Genomic DNA, 26,954 nt, shown 5'->3' on the forward strand with positions numbered 1-26,954 from the left:
AGGCCTATGGAGGTAAATGAATTTGCCCCATGATCCTGTAACTAATTATCAGTATACATGAACTAAAGTTCAAGTCTCCAGATTCCTACCTTAGTGTTCTTTTCCCCAGTGACACCATCAAAATTAGCTTAGAACTGAGCTGGGGGCAACTTGGGGCCCGTATGTATGGGAGTTAAAAGATTTCTCTGAAGCTTACACAAGGCCACACTTTTCTCAAATCCTGAAATTAAAATAAGAAAATTTCTTCTAACAGAAAAAGCTGTCATAAGGCACTGAGTGTCTGGCTTAATCAATGGCAGCTACTACTAGTAGTTTCAAGAAAATGTCATAAAATTTAACATAATATTCGGTTACCATTCTCCATCCTAATTTCCACTGTATCTGAGCTTGACTTCTCTCAAAACCCCCTTGAATGGGATAGATCCTCCTCTCCTATGTAAATTTATGGAGCTCTTAAGTTCTACCTTGGAGTATGTATTTTCGCACCGTTTGTCATTGCTATTACCCTCTAAGTGCCATGAAAGCATGAACAGCCTCTGTCTTGTTATCACTATAACCAAGACACTTACAGTGATGCTTGCTTTATAGATTGTGAACACTATTTATTTAATGAATTATTAGTCCCTATAAGGCCACTTATGGCATTTCCAATAAATCACATGTTGCTATCTTTGCTTTTCTCTCAACGGAGTCTCTTCACCATCAATTCAATGGCCTCAAAATACCAAAGATCAAGAATTCACTCCCACTCTTTCCTTACATTTTGTCAAATAAGTGGATTAACATGCCAAGAATTATTGGGCACACAAATGTCTGTGGTTGATGAAAATGATAATGAAGTAGTTGTACATTACAATCAATCACTCTTAGGAATCCTAAGAGTTATGTCACTGTTGTAATAATTACTAACAACAGTAACTAATGACATTTATTTAGTGTTACATGGAAAGCTCAGGTCTATCACCTCTTTTAAGCCTCACAATAACCGTGTAACATTTTACCATGAGGAAGGTGAAGGTCAGAATTATTAAGTACTTTGTTATTACATAGCACAGCCAAAATTTAACTTGAGATTACTGACTTCACTGTTCATATTCTCAAACATTAGGTTTAGCTACTTCTATTAGAGACATAAAATATACATGTTATAAGCATTTGTGTGCAATTAAAATGGCCCCACTACTCTCTGTATTCCAAAAAGTAGAAATTCAAAATAGCTGTTTGTTTTCTCCAAAAAGTCACTAGGTGTTTCATTAAGTTACAGTGGACTGTACTTAGTTTTTTAAAAGCAACACGATAATATTTTCACCATGAGAAGCAAAGTGGTTTTTTTCCCCACAAGAGAAATTTGGGGTATAATCTAATGTAAAATTGCAGCAAAATCTCACCCACAAAGGCTGCCATCTGAGCTGCTGTTCTTCCCACGGAGTTGACAACATCTGTGTCTGCACCAGCTTCCAACATTACCCATGTGATGTCTTTATTACCTAGAGTTTTAAAGGAAACCTATCTGTTAATGTTAAGGTGGACACAATTTAAACATCCCCTTCTAAACTCTCTGTTCCCTGTCTTCCCCTAGGTTTCTGCCAGGTAGATATTTTCATTTTCTTTTAAAACATGAATCATAATTACAGTAAAGAATAAGATGCTACAGAACCTACTTAGAAATTAACCTTATTTTCTGGAAAACAAATCAAGCAATACAAAAAGCAGTACGGAATTGAATATCGCTTTTTTAAGCAAAATGAAGTATGTTTTCCTAGAGGTAACACTTAGTATGAAATCAAAATACACATACCAAAAAATTTTTAAAAAGAGATACAATAAATATGATTCCCCTTTAATATCAACTACCCTTCCCATTCCTCATACCCTGCTGGCTCTGGAATAACTATAAGCCATTGGGGAATCTATCTTTCTACACCCTTTTTCTATCTAAAGATACACATGTTATTCTATTCACATTCGTCTACTAACATAGTCATTACGGGTATTTTGCTATTAAGAACTACACTCAGTGAAAAGTATTTTCCATTCATTTTCACAAGTTTGAATTACGATTTCCTTAGGAACAGTTCCTGGGAAATACTACTAGATCAAATATTACGCATATTTTAAATGCATTTTGCCAGGCTGCCACCCAGCAAGGCTGGAGTGACAGGTACTGCCCAACATAGTGTAAAGAAGTTCCTGAGCCTTATAGCTCTTTCTTAGCATTTGCCAGTATAATAAGCTAAAAAATAATTTATTGTTCTGATTGGCATTTCTTTGATTACTGTGGAAAATGTTTTTATGATCAGCTGATTGTATTTCTTTTGTTTCCTGTCCAATTTTCTACTGCGTATTTTTCTTTTTATTACTGATTTATAAGAACTCTTTCTTTCTTATAAGATGGGGCAACAGAGTCTCACTCTGTCACCCAGGCGGGAGTCCAGGGGCATGATATTGGCTCACTGCAACCTCTGCCTCCCAGGCTCAAAAATCCTCCTGCCTCAGCCTTCTAAGTAGCTGAAACTGCAGATGTGCACCATAATGCCTAGCTAATATTTGTATTTTTGGGAGAGATGGGGTCTCACCATGTTGCCCAGGATGATCCTGAACTCCTGGACTCAAGCAATCTGCCCACCTTGGTTTCCCAAAGTGCTGGGATTACAGGTGTGAGCCACTGTGGCCGGCTAAAAGAACTTTTTATATTTAACAATAGAATCCTTTAAGACATAAAATAAATATTTTTAGTTTTTCATTTGTATTTTAACTATTTATGGTATATTCTACCAATGAAAATGTTAAATTTTTGTGTAATTAAATTGGTCAAAATTGTCCTTTTAGGCTTCTATGTTTTATATAATACTTAGAAATGCTTCTAGGTTCCAGAATTATGAAAATACAGATTATTATATTCAAAGTACAAGGATATTATATTACTTCTGTATTTTTCAAAGAGCTGTACCAATTACAGATAACCCCATTTAATTTTAGACAGTATTTCTAAATTGTCTTTATTCAGCAAATAATAAATGATACAAATCAGAGTAAGTTTCTAAATGGCTCATCATATTTAGTATGTAAATGCCAGTGAGGTAAACAGATAGTTCTATCACAGAATCTGTTTGATAAAGGGAACAAAGAGGTTTCCATACATTTGAAAATATAAAGATATAGAATATCAAAGGAGGTAACTTGAAAGAAAAACAGAACCAGTTCCTCAATTCCATCAAAATGTTGTCCACATAAAGAATCAATTGATTTAAATAACAAAAGAAACAGATCACCAAATTAACTATATAATTTATTTCCTACATTGTAGCTTCTCAAAAATCAATTCCCATCATTCCTTTCCATAAAACTTGATCTTAAAATACTTAAAAAAAATGAATTTAATCTATTAGTATATATGTACTTATAACAAGTTCATATAGGTAACTAATATTTATAAATAGAGTAAATACTAAAACTTCACCAGAAAGTGCAGCAAACATGAGAGCTGTGTATCCATGTTCATGCTGATGACAATTTACGTCGGCTCCATGTCGCAGTAGTAATTTGCACATATCGAGTTTTCCTTTATATGCTGCATGCATTAGAGGAGTCATTCCATTCTTTAATAGAAAGGGAAAAAGTATTAATATTACTGTTTTATCTTTTCCATACCTATGAACAATTTCTGCAATTAGAAACATAAAATGAGGGGCCAGGCATGGTGGCTTACGCCTGTAATCCCAGCACTTTGGGAGGCCAAGGCACGTGGATCACGAGGTCAGGAGTTTGAGACCAGCCTGGCCAATATGGTGAAACATAAAATGAATATAAGTTAATTAAGATGGTCTTTATAATATGTATTTTTATATTTACTGCTACACTTGGACCTTCATTAAACTTCTGAGGAAAAGAGATGGTTTTATTACCGGAGATGTTTTTTTACAGATTAGCAAAAAGATTCACAGAAGACTTGCTCAACCACACATGACTAATAATGTTGGGGGAAGGGACTGAAACCCAAATTTTCTAAACATACTTACCTTCTCAGAAAGCAAATGAACAAACAGATACACACACATTTTTTTAAAAGAAGAAAAATCTCAAGCAATGCCTCTCAAGGGGAAGGTTGAAAAAACGATGGTATATGTATAACATAGGACATTATGAAGGTATATTAAATGAATGACTTCACCTGTATCTACTGAACTGGAAAATTTTTCTTTTTCTTTTTTTTTTTTTTTTAAGAAACAGGGTTTCACCATGTTGGTCAGGCTGGTCTCGAACTCCTGACCTCAGATGATCCACTTGTCTTGGCCTCCCAAACTGCTGGGATTATAGGCATGAGCCACCACGCCCAGCCTTGAATTGGAAAAATTTTCACAAATTATTGTCAATAAGAAAAGGTACAGGAAATGCACATTATAGTAGTATTATTTTTGAAAACCATGATCCCCCAAATCACACATATATTTTGACCATACCTATGATTTGATTATATGTCATTGTATAAATATGGAGAAATGGCTCCTAGTATTTACCCTAGGCTACATCGTTTAGTCAAATCACACATATATTTTGATCACACATATGATTTGATTGCATGTGATTGTATATATATTGCAAAATGGTTGGTAGTATTTAGGCTACACTGTTTTGTCTCCATAGGCTTTGTGCATATCCAATGAAACATCCAACTTTTTATGTCCTAGGTGCTACTATTATTTGGTAGATAAGTGGATGAGCTGTTCTGTAAGTGCCAAAATATCAAAGTTGTTTTGGATGAAAACTTCTGTAAAACATATAATCTGTTACCTTAGTGAAGCTTAGAATGCTAACATAAAGTGAATTATTCTTCATGCTTCCAGATTATTACTACAAACATAAGTCATCATCTTGTTAACACAGTACGCACTACGCTCAGAGGGTTGTGGAGACAGGGATGATTGAGAGGCTGGGATCTTTCAGTTGGCTGCACAAGAGGCAACTCCGTGGAAGCGATGGGCATTTCTTGACAGTAAGAATGGAAAAATGATTAGCAGATGATAACTTTTAACACTCCCTTAGTTGGGTGTTTCTATAGAGATGGAATATTACTATGTTAGAAGTGGGTGGGTGAGTGTGAGCCAATCTCATTGTACAGAGCCAGCCAATGGGGTGCTTTAAGGGAATAGGAATGGACTGCATGGCCTCTAACTTTTAAATGAGAGAAAAACATATTGCGAGCATGACTAGGGTGATAGCTCCTAAAGGATGATATAACTGTCCTTAAGAAGCTAATGTCTAGCCTGAAAGGTGGCAGGGAAAGGACACAGTACCATCAGAAAGGTCACCACAAAGAAGGAAACAGCTGTTTCTGTTACAGATTTTAGGATCCAGACTTCACTAGCAAGTTAGTTTTTTTCTGTTTATCCAGAATAGGTGGGCAGTCAATCACCCAGCAATCCTACAAGAGGCTCTCTAGCTCTGAGAATGAATAGTCTCCAGTCTACAGAAGGGTTCTGAAGTTTTTTTAAAAGAACAAAACAAAATAAAACAAAACACAAAACTTTCAACAGAATGTGATAATCTGCTTAAGAGCAAAAGAGATACAGAAAGCTTTAGAGTCTCACATCGCCAACTGTCCTTATTTTCAGTGTGTCTGTGTTTTCACTATCATTTGTGTTAATCACTTCTGCCCATTTACGTGTCATCATGTCTCCTACTACTCCCTTTCCTCTCATTAAAAAAAGATTTTCCCTGTCTCTTTTCTCTTTCTTGCTTGTTCTTTTTGGTTTACCAGCTGTCACCTTAGCAGAAATTGGTTTTTAGAGCAAACCAATGAGAGAGTTTCTTTCCAAAAAGGTAAATACTGGCCGGGTGTGGTGGCTCACACCTGTAATCCCAGCACTTTAGGAGGCCAAGGCAGACAGATTACTTGAAGTCAGGAGTTTGAGACCAGCCTAACCAGCATGGTGGAACTCTGTCTCTATTAAAAATACAAAAACTAGCCAAGCATGGTGGCAGGCACCTATAGTCCCAGCTACTCGGGAGGCTGAGGCAGGAGAATCACTTGAACCCAGGAGGCAGAGTTTGCAGTGAGCTGAGATCGCACCACTGCACTCCAGCCTGGGCAACAGAGGAAGACTCCGTCTCAAAAATAAATAAATAAACAACAAAAGGTAAATATCTATCCCAATCATATCATCTGCTGTGCCATTTCTGAACATCCTCTTTTTGTCATGTTTATAATGCAGGTATATGATTTTCCCATGTCAAATTTCAGTGCTATGGTAGATGAGATGGTCATGGGTATTAGAAACCAAACTAGTTGATAAGTAACTAATTTACACTGATTTTTCAAAGAGGGTATCACATGTACTTTCCTATCTTAGTACAATTTTGTGTTATAAGAATTTAGAATACAAAGGAAATTATAAATTTTGACTGCAATTATTACTATGCATTATCTTGGTTTTAGTACCACGTTATTTATAAAAACTTTTCCATGGGCAAAGTAAAAAGAGATAATATTAATAAATTTTGATGCTCCATAGAGATATAAAACCACCATGCTATAAATGTTCTATTTATTCTATTATTTTTATAGTTGAAATATCCAGAAAAGAAAATAATTTGAAACAATACTGCTTATCTACTAGAAGTACAAGAAAATATTCCCATGTTCAAAATACATGATGCAAGTTAATTTAAAATGTTATATTACAGTTGTAAAGATGAAATAACTTAGTATCAGACAGAATAGTAAAATAATAAATGTCCATCTCTACTCAAACTATAAAGGTAGTGATTTCATAAAATGTTATACTGTAATTCATCAATTCTAAGATGCATCTCATTTTTATATTTAAAATCTTCAGAATTGAGTTTCACTTTACTCAAATCTCACAAATCACCATCAGTTTCCACTCCTCTCATTTAAATAATATCTAGATGAAATTTTAAATCTATGGCATCTTAGATTCAATGATACGTAAGACTAAAAATCCTCGCATCCTTGTGATTTCCCAAAGATAACCCTGCAGGTAGTCTGCTTACTTGAGTTGCATGAGAAACAAGCTTCTACAATTCTTTAGATATAATCACCTTAAAAATAAAGGTCCTCTTCCATAATTCTTAAGTCAAAGAATTCATCAGAATTAGGCTATTATATTGCAATTCTATGTCATTAAATGCAGCATCCATTCATTCAGCAAATATTTAATAAGTGCTTAATATATGTCAGGCATTGATCTATACATTGGAGGTAGCAATAAGCAAACTCCATGCCTCCCAGTCTAAGTCCCTGGAACTTACAGTACAGATGACTAGGTGGATGGGGATCCACGTGCTAGAGGAAAATAACATTAAGTAAAGGGGAGTAGTGTCAGAGGGAAAGAGAAGACTATTATTTTAAAGAGGACATTCCAGAAGGCGGCACTTGAACAAAGCCCTGAAAGGAGTTGGGGAGGCAAGGAATGCAATTAACTACAGGAAGAATGCTCCAGGTAAAGGGAATGAATGTGCAGAACGTGCTGTGTTGAAGATCATCACAGAGGCCAAGTGTGTCTGTAGCCCACTCACAATCTTCAGGAACATGTCAGGAAGCTTCTTGTCTTGATCCTGGTACTTCTATTTGAACATTAAGTATGATGCTAATGTTTGTGGAAGGTTTCTGCTAACCTGTCAAGTTACAGAAGAATCATTCTATCCTAATTTGTTCGTTTATACCATGAAAGGTTATTAAATTTTATAATACACATTTTAGCATCTGTTGAGATGATCCTATTTGTTTCTCTTTCATTCTGTAATACAGTGAATTACATTGAAAGATTTTCTGAAACTGAAGCATCCTAACATTCTTGGGAAAACCTTACTTGTTTATGATGTCTTATAATCCTTTTAAGAGATGGCTGGACCAACTTGCTAACATTTTTAGAATTTTTGCCTCTGTATTTATAAAGTGAATTGGGTCCATAGTTTTGTGGAACTTCTTACTATTTGGCATCAGCATTATACCAGCCTTATTAAATAAATGAGTTGAGTTTCTTCCCATCTTTTTCTAAGCTAATGGTATAACTAGTGTAAAATGAGAATTAACTGGTCCTTAAAGTTTGGTAAAGCTTACTCTGGATTGCAGCTTTTGAAGGTGAGATTTCAAAATATATACACACATTTTCCTTGATTACAGTTTTTCTACTTCTTCTTCTTCTTTTTTTTTTTTAAATGAGGTGGAGTCTTACTCTGTCACCCAGGCTGGAGAGCAATGGCATGATCTTGGCTCACTGCAACCTCCGCCTCCCGAGGTCAAGCGATTTTCCTGTCTCAGCATCCTGAGTAGCTGGGACTATAGGCGCCCGCCACCACACTCAGCTAATTTTGGTATTTTTAGTAGAGATGGGGTTTCACCATGTTGGCCAGGCTGGTCCTGAACTCCTGACTTCAGGTGATCTGCCAGCCTCGGCCTCCGAAAGTGCTGCCAATCACTTGAAGTCAGCACACCCACATCAGTTTTTTTACTTCTACATGAGATTAATATGTCCGTTTTAATTCTTCTACAAAGATCATATGGATTTTGAAATGTGTTGGCATACAAGCTGTGACAATCTTCTTTATTATTGCAGTTATGTTTTTCTTTTTCCCTCCCTCCCAAGTCCTTCCCTTTCTCTTTTCCTTTCTCCTTACTGTTTATACATGTTGTTTTCTTGCTTGTACTTCCCAAGTTGTATCTATATTTTGGTTTTAATTTGATTAATTTTTACTGTTTTTTTTTCTTTCCTAACAGTTTTATTGAAATACAATTTACATACCACACAACTTACCCACTTAATTTGTACAAATAAACAGATTTAATATATTCACAGTTATGCAGCCATCACCACAATCAATTTTTGAACATTTTCATCATCCCAAAAGAAACTCCATACTCACTAGCAGTCATTCCCCCGACTCCCTTACCCAGCCCTAGTTATCCATTAATTTACCTTCTGTCCCTATGAATTCGCCTATTTTTGATATTTTGTATAAATGGAATCCTAAAATACGCAGTCTTTTGTGACTGATTTCTTTCACTTAGCATTAATGTTTTCAAAGTTTGCACATATTGTAGCAGATATCAGTATTTCTTTCATCTTGAATAATACCCATTGTAGGATTACACTACATTTTGTCGAACTATTCATCAGTTGAACATTTGGGTTGTTTCTACCTTGCGCTATTATGAATAATGCTGTCATAAACATGCATTTGCATATGCAAAATTTTGTGTGGATATATACTTTCATTTCTCTTAAGTATTTATATAGGATTTTTGGGTCATATGGTAACTCCACATTTAATTAAGTATGTGAAGAACTGTGAGACTATTTTCCAAAGTGGCTACACAATTTACATTCCCACCAGCAATGTATGAGGGCTCCAATTTCTTTACCTAATATACCTGCTGTACCACCTTTTTGAATATAACTATCCTGGTGGATATGAACTGGTATTTCACTGTGCTTTTTATTTGCATTTCCCTGATTGTTAAAGATGTTCAGCCTTTTTTTATTATGTATTGATCATTTATGTATCCTCTCTGGAGCAATGTCTATCCAGATCCTTGGCTCATTTTTAATTGAGTCATAAATTTTTTATTATTGAGTTATAGGAGTTATTAATATTTTCTAGTTACAAGTCCCTTATCAGATATAATTTGTAAAATTGTTCTCCCATTCTGTACATTGTCTTCACTTTCTTGGTGGTATGCTTTGAAACACAAAAGTTTTTAATTTTGATGATTTCCAGTTTATCTTTTTCATATTGTTGCTTATGTTAATCTGCTTTTAAATTTTTTTATTTGTTTTATTTTTTTATAAATCATCTCTTTTTTTTTAGTATACTTACTCTTTTAATAATTTCATGAATTGAAAGCTCAGAACACCACAAAGATTAAGAGTAGAATAATAAACATTACAAAACTTCTTTTGAGTATCACTTTGGCCACCAAGCAAAGCTTTTGATAAATGTTGTATTTTCAGTTGTAAACAGTAGGCAATTTTTATTTCTATATCTTAGTTAACATGAGCATTATTTAGAGTCAAAAAAACAAATTCCAAGATATGTGTTTCATTATCTGCATTACATTTTTGTTTCTTTTCAAATGTATTATACTACATTTAGCAAAGCTGCGTGAAATCAGCTACAATTTCCTTTACAAAACAGTATAATACATGGACTAATTTTTATCAATGTTATGTGTAAAAAAGAAGATACACTAATTTTTTCTGCTAATATACAGTCCATTTACTGTTAATTGGGTTATCCAAATTTTCTGTTCTGAGTTACTTTTTTTCTACTTAATCTGTTAGTTTCTAAAAGGTGCTATTATGGTCTCACAGAGTTCTCCTTTGCGCACTATCATATTTTTCTTTATGAGCCTCATTGTTTATAGCTGATAAGGTTATAATAAAAGGCTTAAGGCTATTATGTTCTTGGTGGATTATTAATTTAATATATAAGAGAGAAGATTCATATATGTTGCTTTAAACTTTATTTTGTCTGATATTAATTTTGCTACCCACATGTGGGTAAAGAGTTAACAGAACCCCTTTCCCTTTTGCGTGAGAAACTGAAGTTCAAGTAACATTTTAGCACTAGACTGTGCTATCTAATATAGTAGCCACTAGCCACATATGGCTATTTAAATTTTAACTTCTAATTAATTAAAATTAAACAAAATTAGAAACTGGTACTTCCAGCCAAGATATTGTAACAGAACCAGAGTTATCTTCTTCCTAGAATAACAGAAAAACACATGAAATATATAAAGTAACAATTTGCAAGACACAGTCAGTCAGGCAACAAAACATGTGATTTCTGAGGCATGGAAAGCAACTGAATTGGCTCCTACAATTGCCTAGCTTATCACCTTAACAGGATTTCTAGGTTACAGTATATAGAGAGGTCATCCAGACTGAGCCTGGCAGACTGCACTGAGGTGATGCAGTTGGGCATCCAGGGTCACCAAGTTGGCTTAAGTTCCCAGGAAGAGTAAAAGAGAGAAGAGACCTGCACAGGAAGAGAATTCTAAAGATCTACAGAGGGTTTCTTCAGAGTGTTTGGCTGGAGTACTGATCAACACAAGCATTTATGGAAACTACCCAAGCCTGGGCAGAGAACTAGCTGACAGCATTAGAAGGAACAGCTTCCAGAGCTCACACGGGGCCAGGAAGAGTGCCTGTTCCCACCATCCAGGCTTGAAAATCTCAAGCATCTGAGAACATTGCACAGAGAACAAGGAAGTGTCTTAGTTCAGCACCAGGAAAAAATCCTTCACAGAGCACTTCGCTAGTACCACCTAACAAAAATTAAAAACTAGAACTAAAATAATCAAACTGCTTTCAAGTAACTTAACCGTGTTCATTTAAAAAAGCTCAGGAGTACTTATCAAAAGACAAAATCATACAGCACCCAACAAGGCAGAATTTACAATATCTAACACCCAATAAAAAACAATCCAATACAGAAAGATAAAAACTACAACCCAAAGAAAAGATACATCATTCAAAAGAAATAAAAACACATTCGCATACCAATATTCGCACATTAAGGTTCTTAGAAGCTTTATGGTAATAGTCCCCAGACTGGAAACAACCCAAAAACTCTATCAGCGGTTGAATAGATAAAAAGATTATGATATACACAAACAATAAAAAAATTACTCAGCAAGAAAAAGGAATACTATATCCTACAGCATGGGTGAATCTCTATGCTAGGTAAAAGATGCTAGATTAAAGAGTACTTATTGTGTTATTTCATTTATATAAACTTTTTGGAAATGCAGACTAACATATTGTGACTAAAAGCAAATTAATGTTTTCTGCAGGAGTGGGTGGGGAAGGGCAGGAAGGAAAGATTACAAAAGGGTATGAAGAAACCTTTGAGGTGATGGATATATTATCTTGATTTTGGTGATGGTTTTATAGGTATAGCGATATGTCAAAGCTCCATAAATTTTACATTTTAAATATGTACAGCTTATTTGCATATTAATTATATCTCAATAAAAGCTGCTAATAAATGAAAGAAACGAAGGAAAATGAAGAAATATAAACATCCATTTCCTCAGTTAAACTTTCCATATTTGAAGAATTTAATGGTCACACATGACCAATGGCTACTGTAACGCTCAGATGTTACCATTATTTCCAAAATGTATTTTAGAAGCAACTATTCTAGGAAATTGAGTTTAGGTTCACTTAACTTTCCCTAGAAGTGAAGTTGCTGGATCAAAGAACATATGCAGTTAAAATAGATACATATTCCAAAATTTTCTACAGAATAGTACATCGATTTACACTTAACCATTAGCATCTTTTACATCTTTGGACTTTTAGTTCATTTTTTCCCCCATGCTAGACAAGAAATAATATGATTTTGACTTTATTAGCACTTATTTGAATACTAATAAGTTTAAATAACTTTTACATACTTATTTGTCTTTTACAACCTATTTGCTTATATTTTGTTTAGGAATTATTAGTATAACATGAGCATAAGTGCTAGAAAAAAAACTTGTATTAACAGATTTGATATATTATCTATTCTTATAGGGAGTAAAATCCTTTATTAAACTTCTAAAATTTTACCTCGTCCAAACAGTTGACACGAACATTCTTGCTGGATAATAATGTTCCAGCTTCTTGTACAGTACCTTAAAAAAAAAAAAAACATGAAAAGTAGGGTTATTTAACATTAAGGAAATAAACTTTAAGAAGTTATCTGTAAAACTAAGACTAGTCAGGGTAGGTTGCTAAGAAATGAAACATCCAATCACATACTATTTATTTTACAAAGTAATTGTCCAGTAGAATAGATTTATAGAAGACAAAAATAGCTCCATCTTGTTTTTATTTTCACAGACCTTAAAGTATATTAAATTGGCCACATTTTCCTTTTGGCAGCAATACAGTGACCACAAAGAGTAAGACTTAATACTGAAAAAAATCTTAAAGGGCATCTAATCCAAATCACCATCTGAAGCTTAAATTCCACTCAATGTAATACTTGGAATTCAAAATGCAGTCAGTATTTATATAATCTGTCAGCACCATATCTTGTGAATTGAAGGCATATTTATAATAAAACGCTTGGTTTTGGAAAAACTTAGGTGAAATGTATCTTTAATGCCTAGTACTATATAAAAGTGCTCTATGATCAGTATTCACCACCCTGAAAGTCATTTAATGTAAACCTGAAGGTCACTCCTCTGTAAATTTGGAAATAAGCTATAATTGGGCCACAATTGTCAGGTTTTTCCAGTCTTCTATAAAGCATAATGACAGAAGCATACTTGCAGGAGAGAATGTTGCTATTATTATTAGTATAAGCCAGCCATACATTCTGCCAAGAAATTTCTGGTTTTACTGGGAAGAGAACGATGAAATTGAATGTGCTCAGGAAAAAAGGCTGAGATAAGCCTCTCCTTATAAAAGAACATGAAAGAATAGGTGAATATCCCAGCCAGATTATTTCCTCTCTTTAAATTTAGACTTGTAGTGTGAGAATGTGCTAAATTCTACTAGCCTTCTAGAGTTAAAGGTGGAATGCAAAATAAAGATTAGCATGCTTCTTTCTCTCTGACCCACTTCTTAAGTAAGTCACCTGAGTTCCCCTCACCAACAGAGGAGAAAAAAAAATGTCTCCTAGAGAGATAGAGAAACAGCTCTGCTGGGAAAATGTCAAGTGAATGATCTACATGTCCCTGGAGTATGATGGCAGCTATTTTTTATAAAGAGTGCATTTTTCTGACCCTGTATTCCATCTGAAAGCAGTTAGTATCACTGGCTGAATGGTTATGAGAAGGCAAAGCTTTTGTGTGCAAAAAAAAAAAAAAAAAAAAAAAAGCATGCAAGCCAGTTCCTTATGAAACCTTATTCATACCTGTGGCTTCTCATTAGAGACTTTCTCAAAAATCTTTATGGAAGAATAAAACCAGAGCAAAAAACCCTGTACCCCAGTTTCACTTGAGGAAGATGTTTCATCCAAATCCCATTCTCCACTCAGAACCAAAGTTATTCTCTATCTTTTTCTATCTGCCCAGGAGATGTTTCTGCAGGAAAGGGGGAATACTATGGGAAGAGGGTAAAGAGCATGTCAAAGCCTGCTACATGTAAACAGTAGAATCGGGATTAAGATCATAAACATTTGGCTCTCATTAGAGAACAAGCTGATAATTCTCTAAGATGTTTGTCCAATGGCCAACAATCTAAGTTAACATATTCTGTAAGGGAATAATATATTTTAAAGATGATGCATGTATAATGGAAAACAAATGGTTTTCTCCTACTAAACTCTCACTCAGTAGTTTCAATCCTTCACTTCTGATACCAGATATATGGGGGTCTCCTCCATATATACCAAGCAATTCTCCACTGGACACTAATGAGGTTCCTATAATTTAACTCACTTATAACACTGTTTACCAGAAGTTAGAGTTAGATCTCCTAGGTCAAGGGCTCAGTCCACAAGACTGTCCCCACTTCAGATGCCAATCATAACCCCCTGTGCTTCTGACTGGCTATAGATCCGGGTTCCCATGATCCCCTCCTCAGATTCCATAATTTGTTAGGACAGCTCACAGAACTCAGGGAAACACTACTAATATTTACCCATCAATTGCAAAAAATATTACAAAGGATCAGATGAACAGCCAGATGGAAGAGGGGCAAAGAGCAAGGTATGTGGCACAGGCCACGGAGATTCCACACTCTCTCCAGGCACTCTTTCTTCTAAGAACTTCCATGAGTTCAGCAATCTGAAGCTGTCTGCAACCTGTAGTTCCGCAATATTTATACCAGATTCATCATATAGATGTGATCTATTATTAAGTCAGTCTTCAGCTCCTCTCCCTTTCCTAAAGATGCAGGGGAGCAGTCGAGTTGAAAGTCTGAACTTTCTAATCATGGCTTGGACTTTCTCATGACCAGCCCCCATCCTGAAGCTATCCAACAGTCACCTAATTAGAACAAAAGACATTCCTAACACCCAGAAAATTCCACGGGTTTAGGAACTCTGTGTCAGGAACCAGGGTCAACGACCAAATATTAGAACAAAAGATGCACCTAGCACCCCTATTGCTCAGATTATAAGGGTTTTAGGAGGTGTGCCTTAGGAGCCAGGGGCAGAGACCAAACAGATATATCTTATTACATTACACTTGTACACACACACAATCACACACATGTCACTCAACAGGTTAAGGTTAGCCTTTTGAAATGCAGGGACTCGAACGAGAAAAATAATCTGAAACAGACTGGGCTTCTAGAGAATAAAAATAGATTCGGAACATGGATGAGCAAAATACTCCAAGAGGAAAAAGTGTGATGATTTCCAATTTGGTGTTCACAATGTAATGACATTAGTTGGAAATTATAGAAAGTCCAGAATAGCATAGAAATGTGAAACACATGGCTCACACAGAAGGATTTTTACTTTATGTCATTCCTACTGTCCATAGTAGACTTAAATAATATTTTACAAGTAAGTTTAAAAGATTAATTGCTTTATTCTGGGAAAGAAATACGTTAAATCTGATTTAACAAACTGCTGGGGGTGGAAGATAGAGTACTATAAGAAGGAATGTGCAAGGAGCCAACATTTACCTTCATTGGAGATAAGAAACAACAGACCTAAACTAATGAAATAATTAGCGATTTATTTCCCTTTAGAGAATTTCTCCAATTGCTCAAAACAAAGAAGAAAATACAGCACAACCTGCCTCATTAGGGTGGGACTGATCACTTTATCTGGATGAACAAGCATTTTAGGAGAGAAGAAATTATATACATAATATTTTCCCAGCATAGACAGCATACTGAGACCCTACCTCTACAAAAAAATTTCTGAAAAATTAGCCAGGTGTGGTGGCATGCACCTGTAGCCCCAGCTACTCAGGAGGTTGAGGTGGGAAGACTGCCTGAGACCAGGAGGTCAAGGCTGTAGTGAGCTATCATCATGCCACTGTACTCTAGCTGGGTCAACAAAATGAGACCCTGTCTCAAAAAGAATGATATTCTTAGTGGTACTGCGCTCTTCTACCACATGAGAGTTTTTTCAGGAATACTATAAAGTGGAACAAGGTCTGTAAAACTTGGCCGGGCGGGGTGGCTCATGCCTGTAATCCCAGCACTTTGGGAGGCCAAGGCAGGTGGATTACCTGAGGTCAGGAGTTCAAGACCAGCCTGGCCAACATGATGCAACCTGTCCCTACTGAAAAAAAAATACAAAAATTAGCTGGGTGTAGTGGTGCGTGCTTGTAATCCCAGCTACTTAGGAGGTTGAGACAGGAGAATTGTTCGAACCCAGGAGCTGGAGGTTACAGTGAGCAGAGATTGCACCACTGCATTCCAGCCTGGACAACAGAGTGAGACTGCGTCTCAAAAAAAAATAAGTAAGTAAATAAATAAATAAATAGACCTGCAAAACTCTGTTTCCATATCTATGAAATAAGGACAATAGTATCCATCCCATAGTTATCTGAAGAGTACTGGGGACTTGTTCTAAGCTGGAGCACACACATATAAGCCTTTATTATATCTTCTTTTTATTTTATATTCAGAGAAGCACAGTATAATTCATGACATTTCCAATATCTGGATAGGGAACACGGTTCTCTACCGAAGACAAGCAGATGTAGCCAAAACAAACACAACAGGAGAAACAAACATTCCGTTTTCAGCAATTCATCACACAACAATGAGATTCAAATACGTATAGATTTTAATCATTGTTTACTACTATTATTTTAATTTTTTCTAGATCTAAGGCCTTGCTCCATAGCCCAGGCCCAAGTGCAGTGGCATGAACATGGCTCACTGCAGCCTTGAATTCCTGGTTCAAGCAATCCTCCTGCCTCAGTCTCCTGAGTAGCTAGGACTATAGGTACATGCCACTGTACCCAGATAAATTTTACATTTTTCGTAAAAATGGGGTCTCACTATGTTGAGACCCTGACTGGTCACAAACTCCTGGATTCAAGTGATCCTCCTGCCTTTGCCTCCCAAAGCACAGAGGGGTCACTCTACAGGCTTGGCCACTGTGCCCAGCTGGATCTCAATCATTACTTACTGGAATCCACAAACATGGATATTTTTAAAACTATATAATCAAGTTAAGGATTTAGAAATCTGTTTGGCTTTGTTGTTATAGTGCTTAGAGTTTACGTATAAGCGAAATCACATAAAAATGTTTAAAGTGCCTTAATCTTGAAACAACATGTGGATATAAATTTTGATATAATCATAGATACGAAGCTGTAAATATATTTTAAACGTGGAGACTTTTTTTTTTCTTTTTTGAGACGTAGTATTGCTCTTGTTACCCAGGCTGGAGTGCAATGGCGTGATCTCGGTTCACCGCAACTTCCGCCTCCCGGGTTCAAGCAATTCTCCTGCCTCAGCCTCCCGAGTAGCTGGGACTACAGGCACACGCCACCATGCCCAGCTAATTTTTTTGTATTTTCAGTAGAGACGGGATTTCACTATGTTGACCAGGATGGTCTTGATCTCTTAACCTAGTAATCCACCCACCTTGGCCTCCCAAAGTGCTGGGATTACAGGTGTGAGCCACCTAATTATAACACGTACTTTGAAATAGTGACTTTGTGTGATGTTTCTAAAAGGTCTCCTACTCATATCTATTTTTAGACTTTGTAACAAAATGATCTTAAATTAGTATTACAGAGCACGGTATAACACTGAGAGTATCTAAAAGAGCTAATGAAGCCCATCTAGGTTGCATAACCTGTCCGGCCATACAACTAATGGTAACCATATATTTTAAGTTAATTTTTTCTTTGAACTCTGTACTATAATTGGTTATAAGCAGACTTGAATGTTTCTCAACCATAAAGTCACTAGAAGTATTATTAACTACATAGGACCTTAGAACAGGATCTTACTTCAATAGTCCCAAACTGGAAACAACAATTGTCCATCCATGTAAATGGATGCACAAATAATAATATATCCTTCCAGTGGAAATGAAAGAAGAAAATAAGCTACATACTACTGGTACACACAATACAAATGAACCTCAAAATCATAATGTTGAATGAAAGAAGCCAGGTCCCCTCTCTCAAAAAAAGGATACTTATTGTACGATTCCACTAATATAAAATTCTGGAATAGAATCTAATCAAGAGGCAGAAATCTGTTAGTGGTTGCCTGCAGCTGGGGGGGGAAAGTAGTGACAGATTACAAAGAGGTATAAGGACTTTTTGGGGGGTGATAGAGAAGTTCATTACGTTGATCTTAGTGATGGTTTTACAGATGTATGTTCAAATCAAAATTGATTAAAAAAATGTGTGCCTTAATATGTGCAATTTATTGCATCTCAATAAAGTAGGTAAGAAAAACTCTATCGTCCAAACCTGTTTCATAGCTTCTTTTACACAGATATGATTTAAAAAATAGGAAATATATCACTTTCTTGTTACCAACAGTGAGCTCAGGAATTTCAGTTATTAAATAAGTAATAGGAAAATCATCTAGCTCATAACCTTGAAAAAGGTTTAATTTATTTCACAATAGTGCTTGCTCAGAGATTAATGAAAAAGGTATCAAAGCTTAGAAGAATGGGTCACTCTACAAGTAATGTAAGCCAATTAAACACAGTTCAGTGATTTCAATTTTCTCTTACATATTGTTAAATGAATGCTGTCTTAACTATTAAATGGGTATGCTGGAAACAGATTTTCATTTTCATCTGGAACTTCTTGGCATTCTAATAAATAAAAAGTCCCATTTATAGTCTGCTAATTTCTGGAGAGCAGTGGCTGGCAGGTGGGGAATCACTTAAATATTTGCCAAGTTCATTTTAGATTGTTTCAGATGCCAGGCCAGATTTTGCTGAAAAGTTAATTAGTTCCAAGTACTAGAACTTATTATCTAGTCTAGAGTTTTTCAAAGTTGAAAAATGTATGAAAGCAAACAACAACAACAACAACAACAAAAAACCCCTCACTTCACCCACTTTTTAAAAAAATGCTTGGGAGGCCAAGCTGGGCAGATCACCTGAGGTCAGGAGTTCAAGACTAGCCTGGCCAACATGGTGAAACCTGGTTTCTACTAAAAGTACAAAATTTGCCCGTGTGGTGGTGGGTGTCTATAATCCCAGCTACTCAGGAGGCTGAAGCAGGACAATCACTTGAATCCAGGAGGTGGAGGCTGCAGTAAGCCGAGATCGTGCCTCTGCACTCCAGCCTGGGAGACAAGCACAAAACTCTGCCTCAAAAAAAAAAAAAAAGAGAGACAGAGAGAGAAAGGAAAGAAAAGAAAAAGAAGGCTATTTTTGGCAGAAATATAAACTTTGCTTATGATTTTTCTTCAATTATAAAATAAAAATTTATTTTAAATTTAATGCATACAAAACTACAAAATCAGTAACATTTAAAACTGAGTTAACTTGACAGATGCTGTTTTGGTAAACCTAAATGACTTCTCAGAGTGAATACTCCATGGACTGCTATGGTGCTGGTTTCACATTTTGTTTAGTTTGTTTTTAAGTGCAGCCTATTTACTGCCTATAAGCCCTGTGATACCTCTGCTCTGCTACTCACCTATTTGATGCTATTTCCTAACTCCCCAGTTCCTCAGTTTCCTTGCCTATGAAGTAAAGATTACCATATTTATCTCAAACATAAGCAGTGCTTTAAATGCTTTAACTATACTAACTCTTTTCATCCTTATAACAATGTTTCGAGGTAGGTATTATTATTATTCCTATTTTTCACATGGAGGACTTGAGGCTCAGGAAAAGTCACTCATCCAAAGGCCACATCACCAGTAAATGAGTTAGAATTTCAAACAAGGCCTGCATGGTTAACCACTAGCCCATGCTGTCTCTCATACTGTTACAGCTTAAAACTAATTCCTGGCTCATCAACATTAAATGCATTAATATGTGTAAAGCACTTAAAATTATGTGTGGCTGGCGATAATAGTCAGTAAACGTTGGCTATGGTTATTTTTCTCCTATCTCCCATTCTCCCATTACTTTTCTTTCTTTTTTTTTTCCTTTTAAGATGGAGTCTGCTCTTTCACCCAAGCTTGAGTGCAGTGCTCAATCTCGGCTCACTGCAACCTCTGCCTTCTGGGTTCAAGCGATTCTCCAGCCTCAGCCTTCTGAGTAGCTGGGACTACAAGTGCGTACCACCACGCCTGGCTAATTTTTTTTTTTGTATTTTTAGTAGAGATTGGGTTTCACCGTGTTAGCCAGCATGGTCTTGATCTCCTAACCTCGTGATCCGCCCACCTCATCGTCCCAAAGTGCTGGGATTACAGGTATCAGCCACCGTGCCTGGCCCATTACTCTTCTTTGTGAGTGCAAGTGATGTCCCACAAACCTTCATTTGACAAGAAGGCATCACATTCTAGGTCCACATCAGTTCTTTTCTCATTGGCGTGGGTCAATTAAAGCAATGAAAGCATCAGTGCACTCAGGCAATTCGATGTACCATGTGAGCCCAGAAATACCACAGCACTAACCAGAATAAATGCACATTCATTCAAGTTTATATATTCTTTGAAATAAAAACTAGTGGACACCTGAGAATGTATCCAAGGAATCCTTTCTCCCCTGTCAGAGACTCAATTTATAAAACTGCTCACTATTTTCCACTTTTAAGAGAACTCATGATGGGCCAGGCTCTGGTTCATGCCTGTAATCACAGCACTTCGGGAGGCTGAGGCAGAGGATCAGTTGAGTCCAGGAGTTCAAGATCAGCCTGGGCAACACAGGGAGACCCCCATCTCTACCAAAAAACAAACAAACAAACAAACAAACAAACAAAACTTTTAAAGTAGCCAGGCATGGTGGCTCACACCTGTAGTCCCAGCTACTAGGGAGGTGGAGGCTGCAAAGAGCTGCAACTCCAGCCTGGGTGAAGAGTGAGATACTGTCTCAAACAAACAAACAAAAGAGAGAGGGAGAGAAAAAAAAAAAAGAGAGGACATGTACTAGCTCTGTTAGGTTTAAAAGAATTTTTGTCCCTGGTGGATTGTGAATTGATCATTTGTCTCCTTTGGGCCCAACACAGTACCTGGAACACAGCGAGAACCTGCATGTTTGCTTAAATGAACGCGGGAGCCATCAAAGGCAGGGAGAAATTACCCAGAGACAGGAAGAACCGAAAGACTGAAATGACAAATAGGTCTGAGAGAACCATGCAGTAGTACAACAATAAAAACTCTAACCCAAATCCCCAAATTCCAGGCAAAGAAAACATCACTGATAGATGTAACTATGATTGATTTAGAATAGTTGAGATCAGGTCTGGTGGGCTCAGCTCATCAGCACCTGTTGAGTTCAAACCTGAATTTTTTTTCCTTGAGTTTCCTTGTCGCTATGAAGAATAAGTCTGCCTTATTGTCTAGGATTCCACATTTTGGCCTGGCTACTAAGTAAATAAAATTGGAAACTAGGAAGCCCTATGCTGCAAAGACTGGAATCTCTGCCATTCGAGGGCAGACACGGCTATATTATTATTGCGTTTAAAATCACCACATTAATTATGCCCGCAGTCCCAGGTATCCCCAGCCCCGCGCTGTGAGGGTGCAGGAGAAGCATGCAGTCACGCTGATGTCACCTGCCAGGTAACGGGACTCGGCAGGGAACTCCTCTGGGACGTCCACTCGGGGACTGCGGAGAAATACGGCTTCTGGCTCCTCTTTGGGGCTCCCTGATGGGACTCAGTGAGAGGAAGTGGGGCACGCGTGGGGAGAGTGGACCAGAAAGCGCGGGGGAGCGCGATGAGAAAGTCGCTGCTGTGCAACGTGGGCCGAGGGGTGGGTGTGGACGCCTGGCCAATTCCCTCGTCTCTCTAGGGTTCCTGTGGTTGTCGGGGCTTATGGAAGCCAGGGAGGCTCTGGATGCGGAAGTCTCAGTGCAGCAAATTACAGACCTAGTTCTGTGCCCTTATAAAGAACCCCTCTCCCTAAGGGCGCCGTACACTCCCAAGCGGGGGCGGGGAGCAGCAAAGTATCCAGATCATTCGGCCTGCGGAAGTCTAAAGGGCGCTTTAGACACCCGCCTAAGAACCTGAAACCACCAGGACCCACCGTGGTCAAAATCCCCGGGAAGCAGTGAAGAAGGCACACACTGGGGCCCACGCCCCGGGACGCTCGCATTAATCTAAGATAGGGTGTGGAAATCCGTACGTTTCCGAAGGCGGATTTAGAGGCCGAGCCTCTGTAACTACCTCTCTTGTCCCAGCACTGCTTCTACCTCCCCTGTCCGACCCGCAACCCGTCCCAGACCAAAGGGAGAAACCTCTTTCCCGGCTCCAGGCTGCCAACCTTGCAGAACCGCAGCCAAAGGCCACCCAGGCCAGGGGCGCCCCCCGGGCCCCGCCACGCCCCCCGGCCAGGCCGGCAGCGCCCGCGTTGCAGCCCAGCTCCCATACCTTTCCCGATGACTTCCAGCAGCTCCTTCTCCTCCTGGGCCAGCTCGCCTTTCTTTATGTGAACCATTGGTCCCGCCAGCTTGAAGGTTATTCTGTGTCTTAGCAAGTATTAAAAAAGAAACGATGCGTCTGTATTAGGAACGCCGGACGCAAAGAGGCAAGTTGAGACCAAGACACTGAGTAGCCAACGGCGGAAGCGCTCCACTTCTCTCCTCCCTCCAGCGGGCAGGCGGACAGCGGGCGAGCTCCGGCGAGCCGGGCGGGCAGTCTCTGCAGGCCGCGCGGCAGTCACCGCCCGCCGCCTGTCATTGGGCCGGCCGAGGAGGAGGAGCCGCAGGAGGCGGCAGCGAGAGACCACCATTGGAGCAACCTGGGAGGGAAAAACCAAATGCAGAAATCCGGAGGGGGGAATTAAATTTCTCCTACACGTTCCGTACCCCTGTCCTGCCCGCTTTAAATATTTGGCCAAGTGTAGTATTGAATAATTTCCTAGCTAGTGGTTCTATGTTCAGCGACGGCTTTCTGGGGCGTGCAGAGGCCCCCGGTTGTCGCTGTATCTCCACCATGCCCCCGGGAGTGGCGCGGTCCGAGTGGGGGGCGGGCTGGGAGGCGGGGGCGGTGCGGGAGGCGGGACTGCGCCGGGTTCCGTGTGTCTATGTCAATGTGTCTGTCCTTCACTCCTCCATTGTCTGCCGCCGCTGCTGCCGCTGCCGTCGCTGCCGCTGCACGAATCGCCGCAGCCCCCAGCCTTGCGCGTCGTCGCTACCTCCTCGGACAGGTGAGAAGCTGCCTAGGTGAGGCAGGGGGTGCCGGGAGGGTTGCGAGAGCCGCGACTGCCGCCCCTCAGGGGCTTCCACAGAGCCGGAGCTGGCGGGGAGGAAGCGTGTGCCTCCCGGGGCGGCTTCCTGCGTCTCGGAGAAGCCCTCGCTCCACCTCATCATCACCGCGCGCACGGGGTATCAGTGCCCCAGGATGAAGACCTTAGACTAGCCTCGTTTGGCCGTCCCGGGAGACCCTGGGACCGCGGGCTGGCGGGCGGGGGCCAGCCACGCGGTGAGAAGTGGCGGGTGCACATGGTCTCGTGCGTGGCACCGCCAGACGCGGCTCCGGGGCAGGCTGGGGCCGGGGCTCGGGCTAGGGGTGGGGAGGAGAGCGCCCCATTAGGGGCGAGTGAGTGCCTGATGAGAATAGACTTGGGAGAGCATAGTTTTTATGTTGGTGATCCTCGCCCTCCCCACTACTTGTCATCTCCTTGGCCTCTGTGGAAGCTGTGTAAGAAAACCGGACCTGATGGCCCTATGCCGCCTGTTAAGGATGTTTAGAAACAATTTACACTTGCACTAATACTTCGTTTATGAGAGACAGTCTGGGGGAGGGAGAGGGAAAGGCCTCTTTGCTCTGCTAGAGTTCTCAGTTCCCTTTGTAACTCAGATCTTGAGATTTATGGAAATAGGGAATGGAGGGTGGGGAGGTTGGAGAGGGCGGAGATTAAATTGGTGTTGCTGCCTATATATAGCCTTAGATTAGCCTCTTAATCCAACCTTCATTCAAGTGTAATATGTAGCCTAGAGCTTCGACTATAGGTAGATGGGGGTAAATACAAGCGTGTATTTAGAAAGAAGACCTGCTTGCTAAAATGTGGGAATCAGTCATTTCTCCAGGGTGCACGTTTATATTTACATCATCAATGAAAGTTTCTTTGCAAATTAGTGTTTATGTTTTACTGTTGTTTCCCTGCAGAGTACTATTGATGTTTCTCTCAGTAAGTGTGTGCAAAGAGACGTGTATGTGTCAAAGAGAAATATTTAAATAATTGTGTAGGTGTTTTTCTTTTTTAATTATCCCCAGGACCACTGTTTCTTCTCATAGTGCTGTACAAAAAGTGAAAGGCATTTTCCTCTGGCCTTAAGCATTCATTTTGCGTGAAGCTTTCACTAATACATCTGAAATCTCCTGGAATATGTTTATCATTATTTGCTGCCTTTAGCAAAAATCTTTCCTAAACTCCAGCTGTTTTCCCACTCTAAACTGGGGCAGATCTGAGCCAGAGCATCTTACATGAAAATGGTTTGAAATTATTCATCTCAGTGTATAACAAAGATACTTTTGTTGGATGATGTTTTAATAATGATGTGGCTGTTCAAACAAGTAGTAAGGCTTTTCTGTGAGTGACCAATCTTTTGTAATGCTGTTAGTGCCAGAGTTACTTGATTTATAACATAGTATCATGCGGAAGAAACCCACAAACCTAAAAAAACGCTTGAGTAGTAACCTGGAACATGTGATTTAGCATCTTACCAGCAGATGCGTACACAGAATTGGGTACTTCATGGCTACTATTTCCATCTCTTGTGCCAAATCTGGGCCATGGTTACTTGAAGGTCACACCTGTTTGTCTCACTGGGGTTGTCAGTTCCTCGAGGATAGCAGCTTACTATCTATTTTCTTGATGCCTTATGACACCTGGTTGGTATTTAGTTCTCTCTGAATACATGGCCAGTGAATTTAGGGACAGTAACATTTAAAGAGAATCCAATATCTACCTAGAAATGCAAATAGATCATGTTGAGTTTAAATGTCTAGAAACAGATGCCTAATGGGCATTGTTCATTAGATGGATTGACTACATTAGTAGTTTTGTACAGTGTAAATATTTAATGTAGGAATAAGATAGATAATGAGCATAGTAAAATAGATTCACATCAAAGAAGTTTTATCGATAGTAAAATAGCTACTTCATATTATTTAGTCTGCTAGATATTCTACTAGATGCTTTGCATAGAATTATTTTAGTGTTATGACAACCCAGGAATTAGCCAGTATTATCTCCATTTCTGCAAATAAGAGGACAAAAACGAAGGGAAATAATTTGCCCATGATCCCGTATTAGGAATGTCAGAGCCAGAATTGGAATAATGATTCCTGAAATGTTTGAAATGTTGTATGTGTCCTCTCATATCTTTTTCTACTACTAGCACTCTAGACCTATTGCAGTGCATCTTAAATAGCCTGCTTCTCTCCCACCTGTCTCCTTCTAGCTAATTCAGGGAACTACCAGTTCAATAAACATTGAGCATCTGTCATCTTGTGAACGGCTCTCCTCTGGCCACAGAATAGAGGGCTAGATCTGTCCTGGAAGGTTCCAGTCCACCAGTGGTCTCAGCAGGCATTTCCAGTCATCTGGGCCTTCCCATACACCGGGCTCTAAGGTCACCACTCTGCTTGTTCCCTAGCCTGCCAATAATTTCCACCACTTTGTTCCTGCTTTTCTCCTCCTGGAATGACTTCCCTTCCCTTTTCACTGAATCTCCTCTCCAGATCTGATGAACTATTCAACTTTACAGACACAATTTAAACAAAACCTCTTTTATTGAGCTTTCATGTTCATCTCTCCCTCTCTATCCAGTAAGGGAAATATACATGCTAGTAAATACATTTATTCATGTCTCTTGGCAAGGGTTATAAGTAAAATCTTTGTATGGAGGATATTGATATGCAACATGGCTGCTGGTATCATTACTGGCAGGCTTTAATTCTCTCTTCTTATGGATTCTAGCAACCCCTTTTTCTGCCCCCACCCCCTACACCAGCTAAATTGACATTGCTTCTTCATCTGGATCTCCATGAAAATAACTAAAGCAGGCACTTTCTCATCACATTCTATTATAGTTATTATTATTAATCTGTTTGGTCTCTTCTCATCCTAGAATGTACATTAACTAGGTCGAAATTATCTTTGTTTCTCATGATTTAACCCAGTGTCTTGCACTTAGTGTATGCTCAGTACCAGCTGAGTTGAATTCAGTTTGATCTCTAAGTTATTTTATGTGGATTTGTTTTCCTACTTGACTAATCCTTCCTGGCAATGTGAGGTGAGGTGGCACTAAGCACACACAATCATAACCAGAGGCAAAAAGTCTTTAAATGTTTTGGATCTCAAGCTTCTTGACATTCTGATGAATGCTATCAACCAAGAAAAATTGTTCCTATGCATATGTTAGAAATTTGGCATGCCATTCCTAGATTTACCCCATTAAAGCCCCTGATCTCCAGGTCTCTACATTAAGACAATGTTGCCTTTTTATTGCATTTTTGAGTATTACATCTTTCAGGGTACTGGTGTTCTTAACATTTGACTTTTTCTTGACTGAATATTTGATAATATTAAGAAATTGTAATTTTTTTTTGGGTTTGAAGTTGATTATGGTTATATTTTTTTAAAAGATTACTTATCTTTTAGAGATAGGAACTGAATTATTTCAGAACTGGATGATAAGACATCTGAGATTTGCTTTAATATAATTCTGTGACAGAAAGGAAGAGAGACTGAATGAGAATATAGATGAGATAAAACTGATTATGTTAACAGTTGAAGATGGGTGATGAGTACATTTGCTTGATTATACTGTTCACTCTACTTTTGGATCTATTTGAGATTTTTCATAATGAAGTTTTAAAAAGAAAATTTGGAAGTATTACAGCCTCTAAGAAATTTTTTTTAACACAACATAAGAAAGTAATATGAATACAAATGTTCTTTTTTCTATACTTGGAG

The 26,954-nt window shown here is 38.5% G+C and overlaps 2 protein-coding genes across 4 annotated transcripts in view; one reads left to right on the forward strand and one right to left on the reverse strand.

Annotated features, from left to right (window-relative positions):
• ANKMY2 (ankyrin repeat and MYND domain containing 2) overlaps positions 1–22,688 on the reverse strand; it is a 50,966-nt gene extending 28,278 nt beyond the window's left edge. For all 3 annotated transcript variants that reach the window (XR_012512154.1, XR_012512155.1, XM_003938667.3), the window contains exons 1-4: positions 22,400–22,688; positions 12,585–12,649; positions 3,461–3,599; positions 1,389–1,487 (exon numbers count right to left, since the gene is read on the reverse strand). Coding sequence is in view for 1 of the 3 variants with exons in the window: in XM_003938667.3 (XP_003938716.3) it covers positions 1,389–1,487; positions 3,461–3,599; positions 12,585–12,649; positions 22,400–22,466 (370 nt within the window). In the remaining 2 variants the exon portion in view is untranslated. The remainder of the gene's footprint in view (positions 1–1,388; positions 1,488–3,460; positions 3,600–12,584; positions 12,650–22,399) is intronic.
• Positions 22,689–23,075: 387 nt separating this feature from the next.
• The window catches only part of BZW2 (basic leucine zipper and W2 domains 2), a 66,829-nt gene continuing 62,950 nt past the window's right edge, over positions 23,076–26,954 (forward strand). The window contains exon 1 of the mRNA XM_039472614.2: positions 23,076–23,177. The gene's annotated coding sequence lies outside the window, so the exon portion shown is untranslated. The remainder of the gene's footprint in view (positions 23,178–26,954) is intronic.

The sequence above is a fragment of the Saimiri boliviensis genome, chromosome 10, assembly GCF_048565385.1.
Source record: "Saimiri boliviensis isolate mSaiBol1 chromosome 10, mSaiBol1.pri, whole genome shotgun sequence".
Classification (NCBI taxonomy): Eukaryota; Metazoa; Chordata; class Mammalia; order Primates; family Cebidae; genus Saimiri; species Saimiri boliviensis.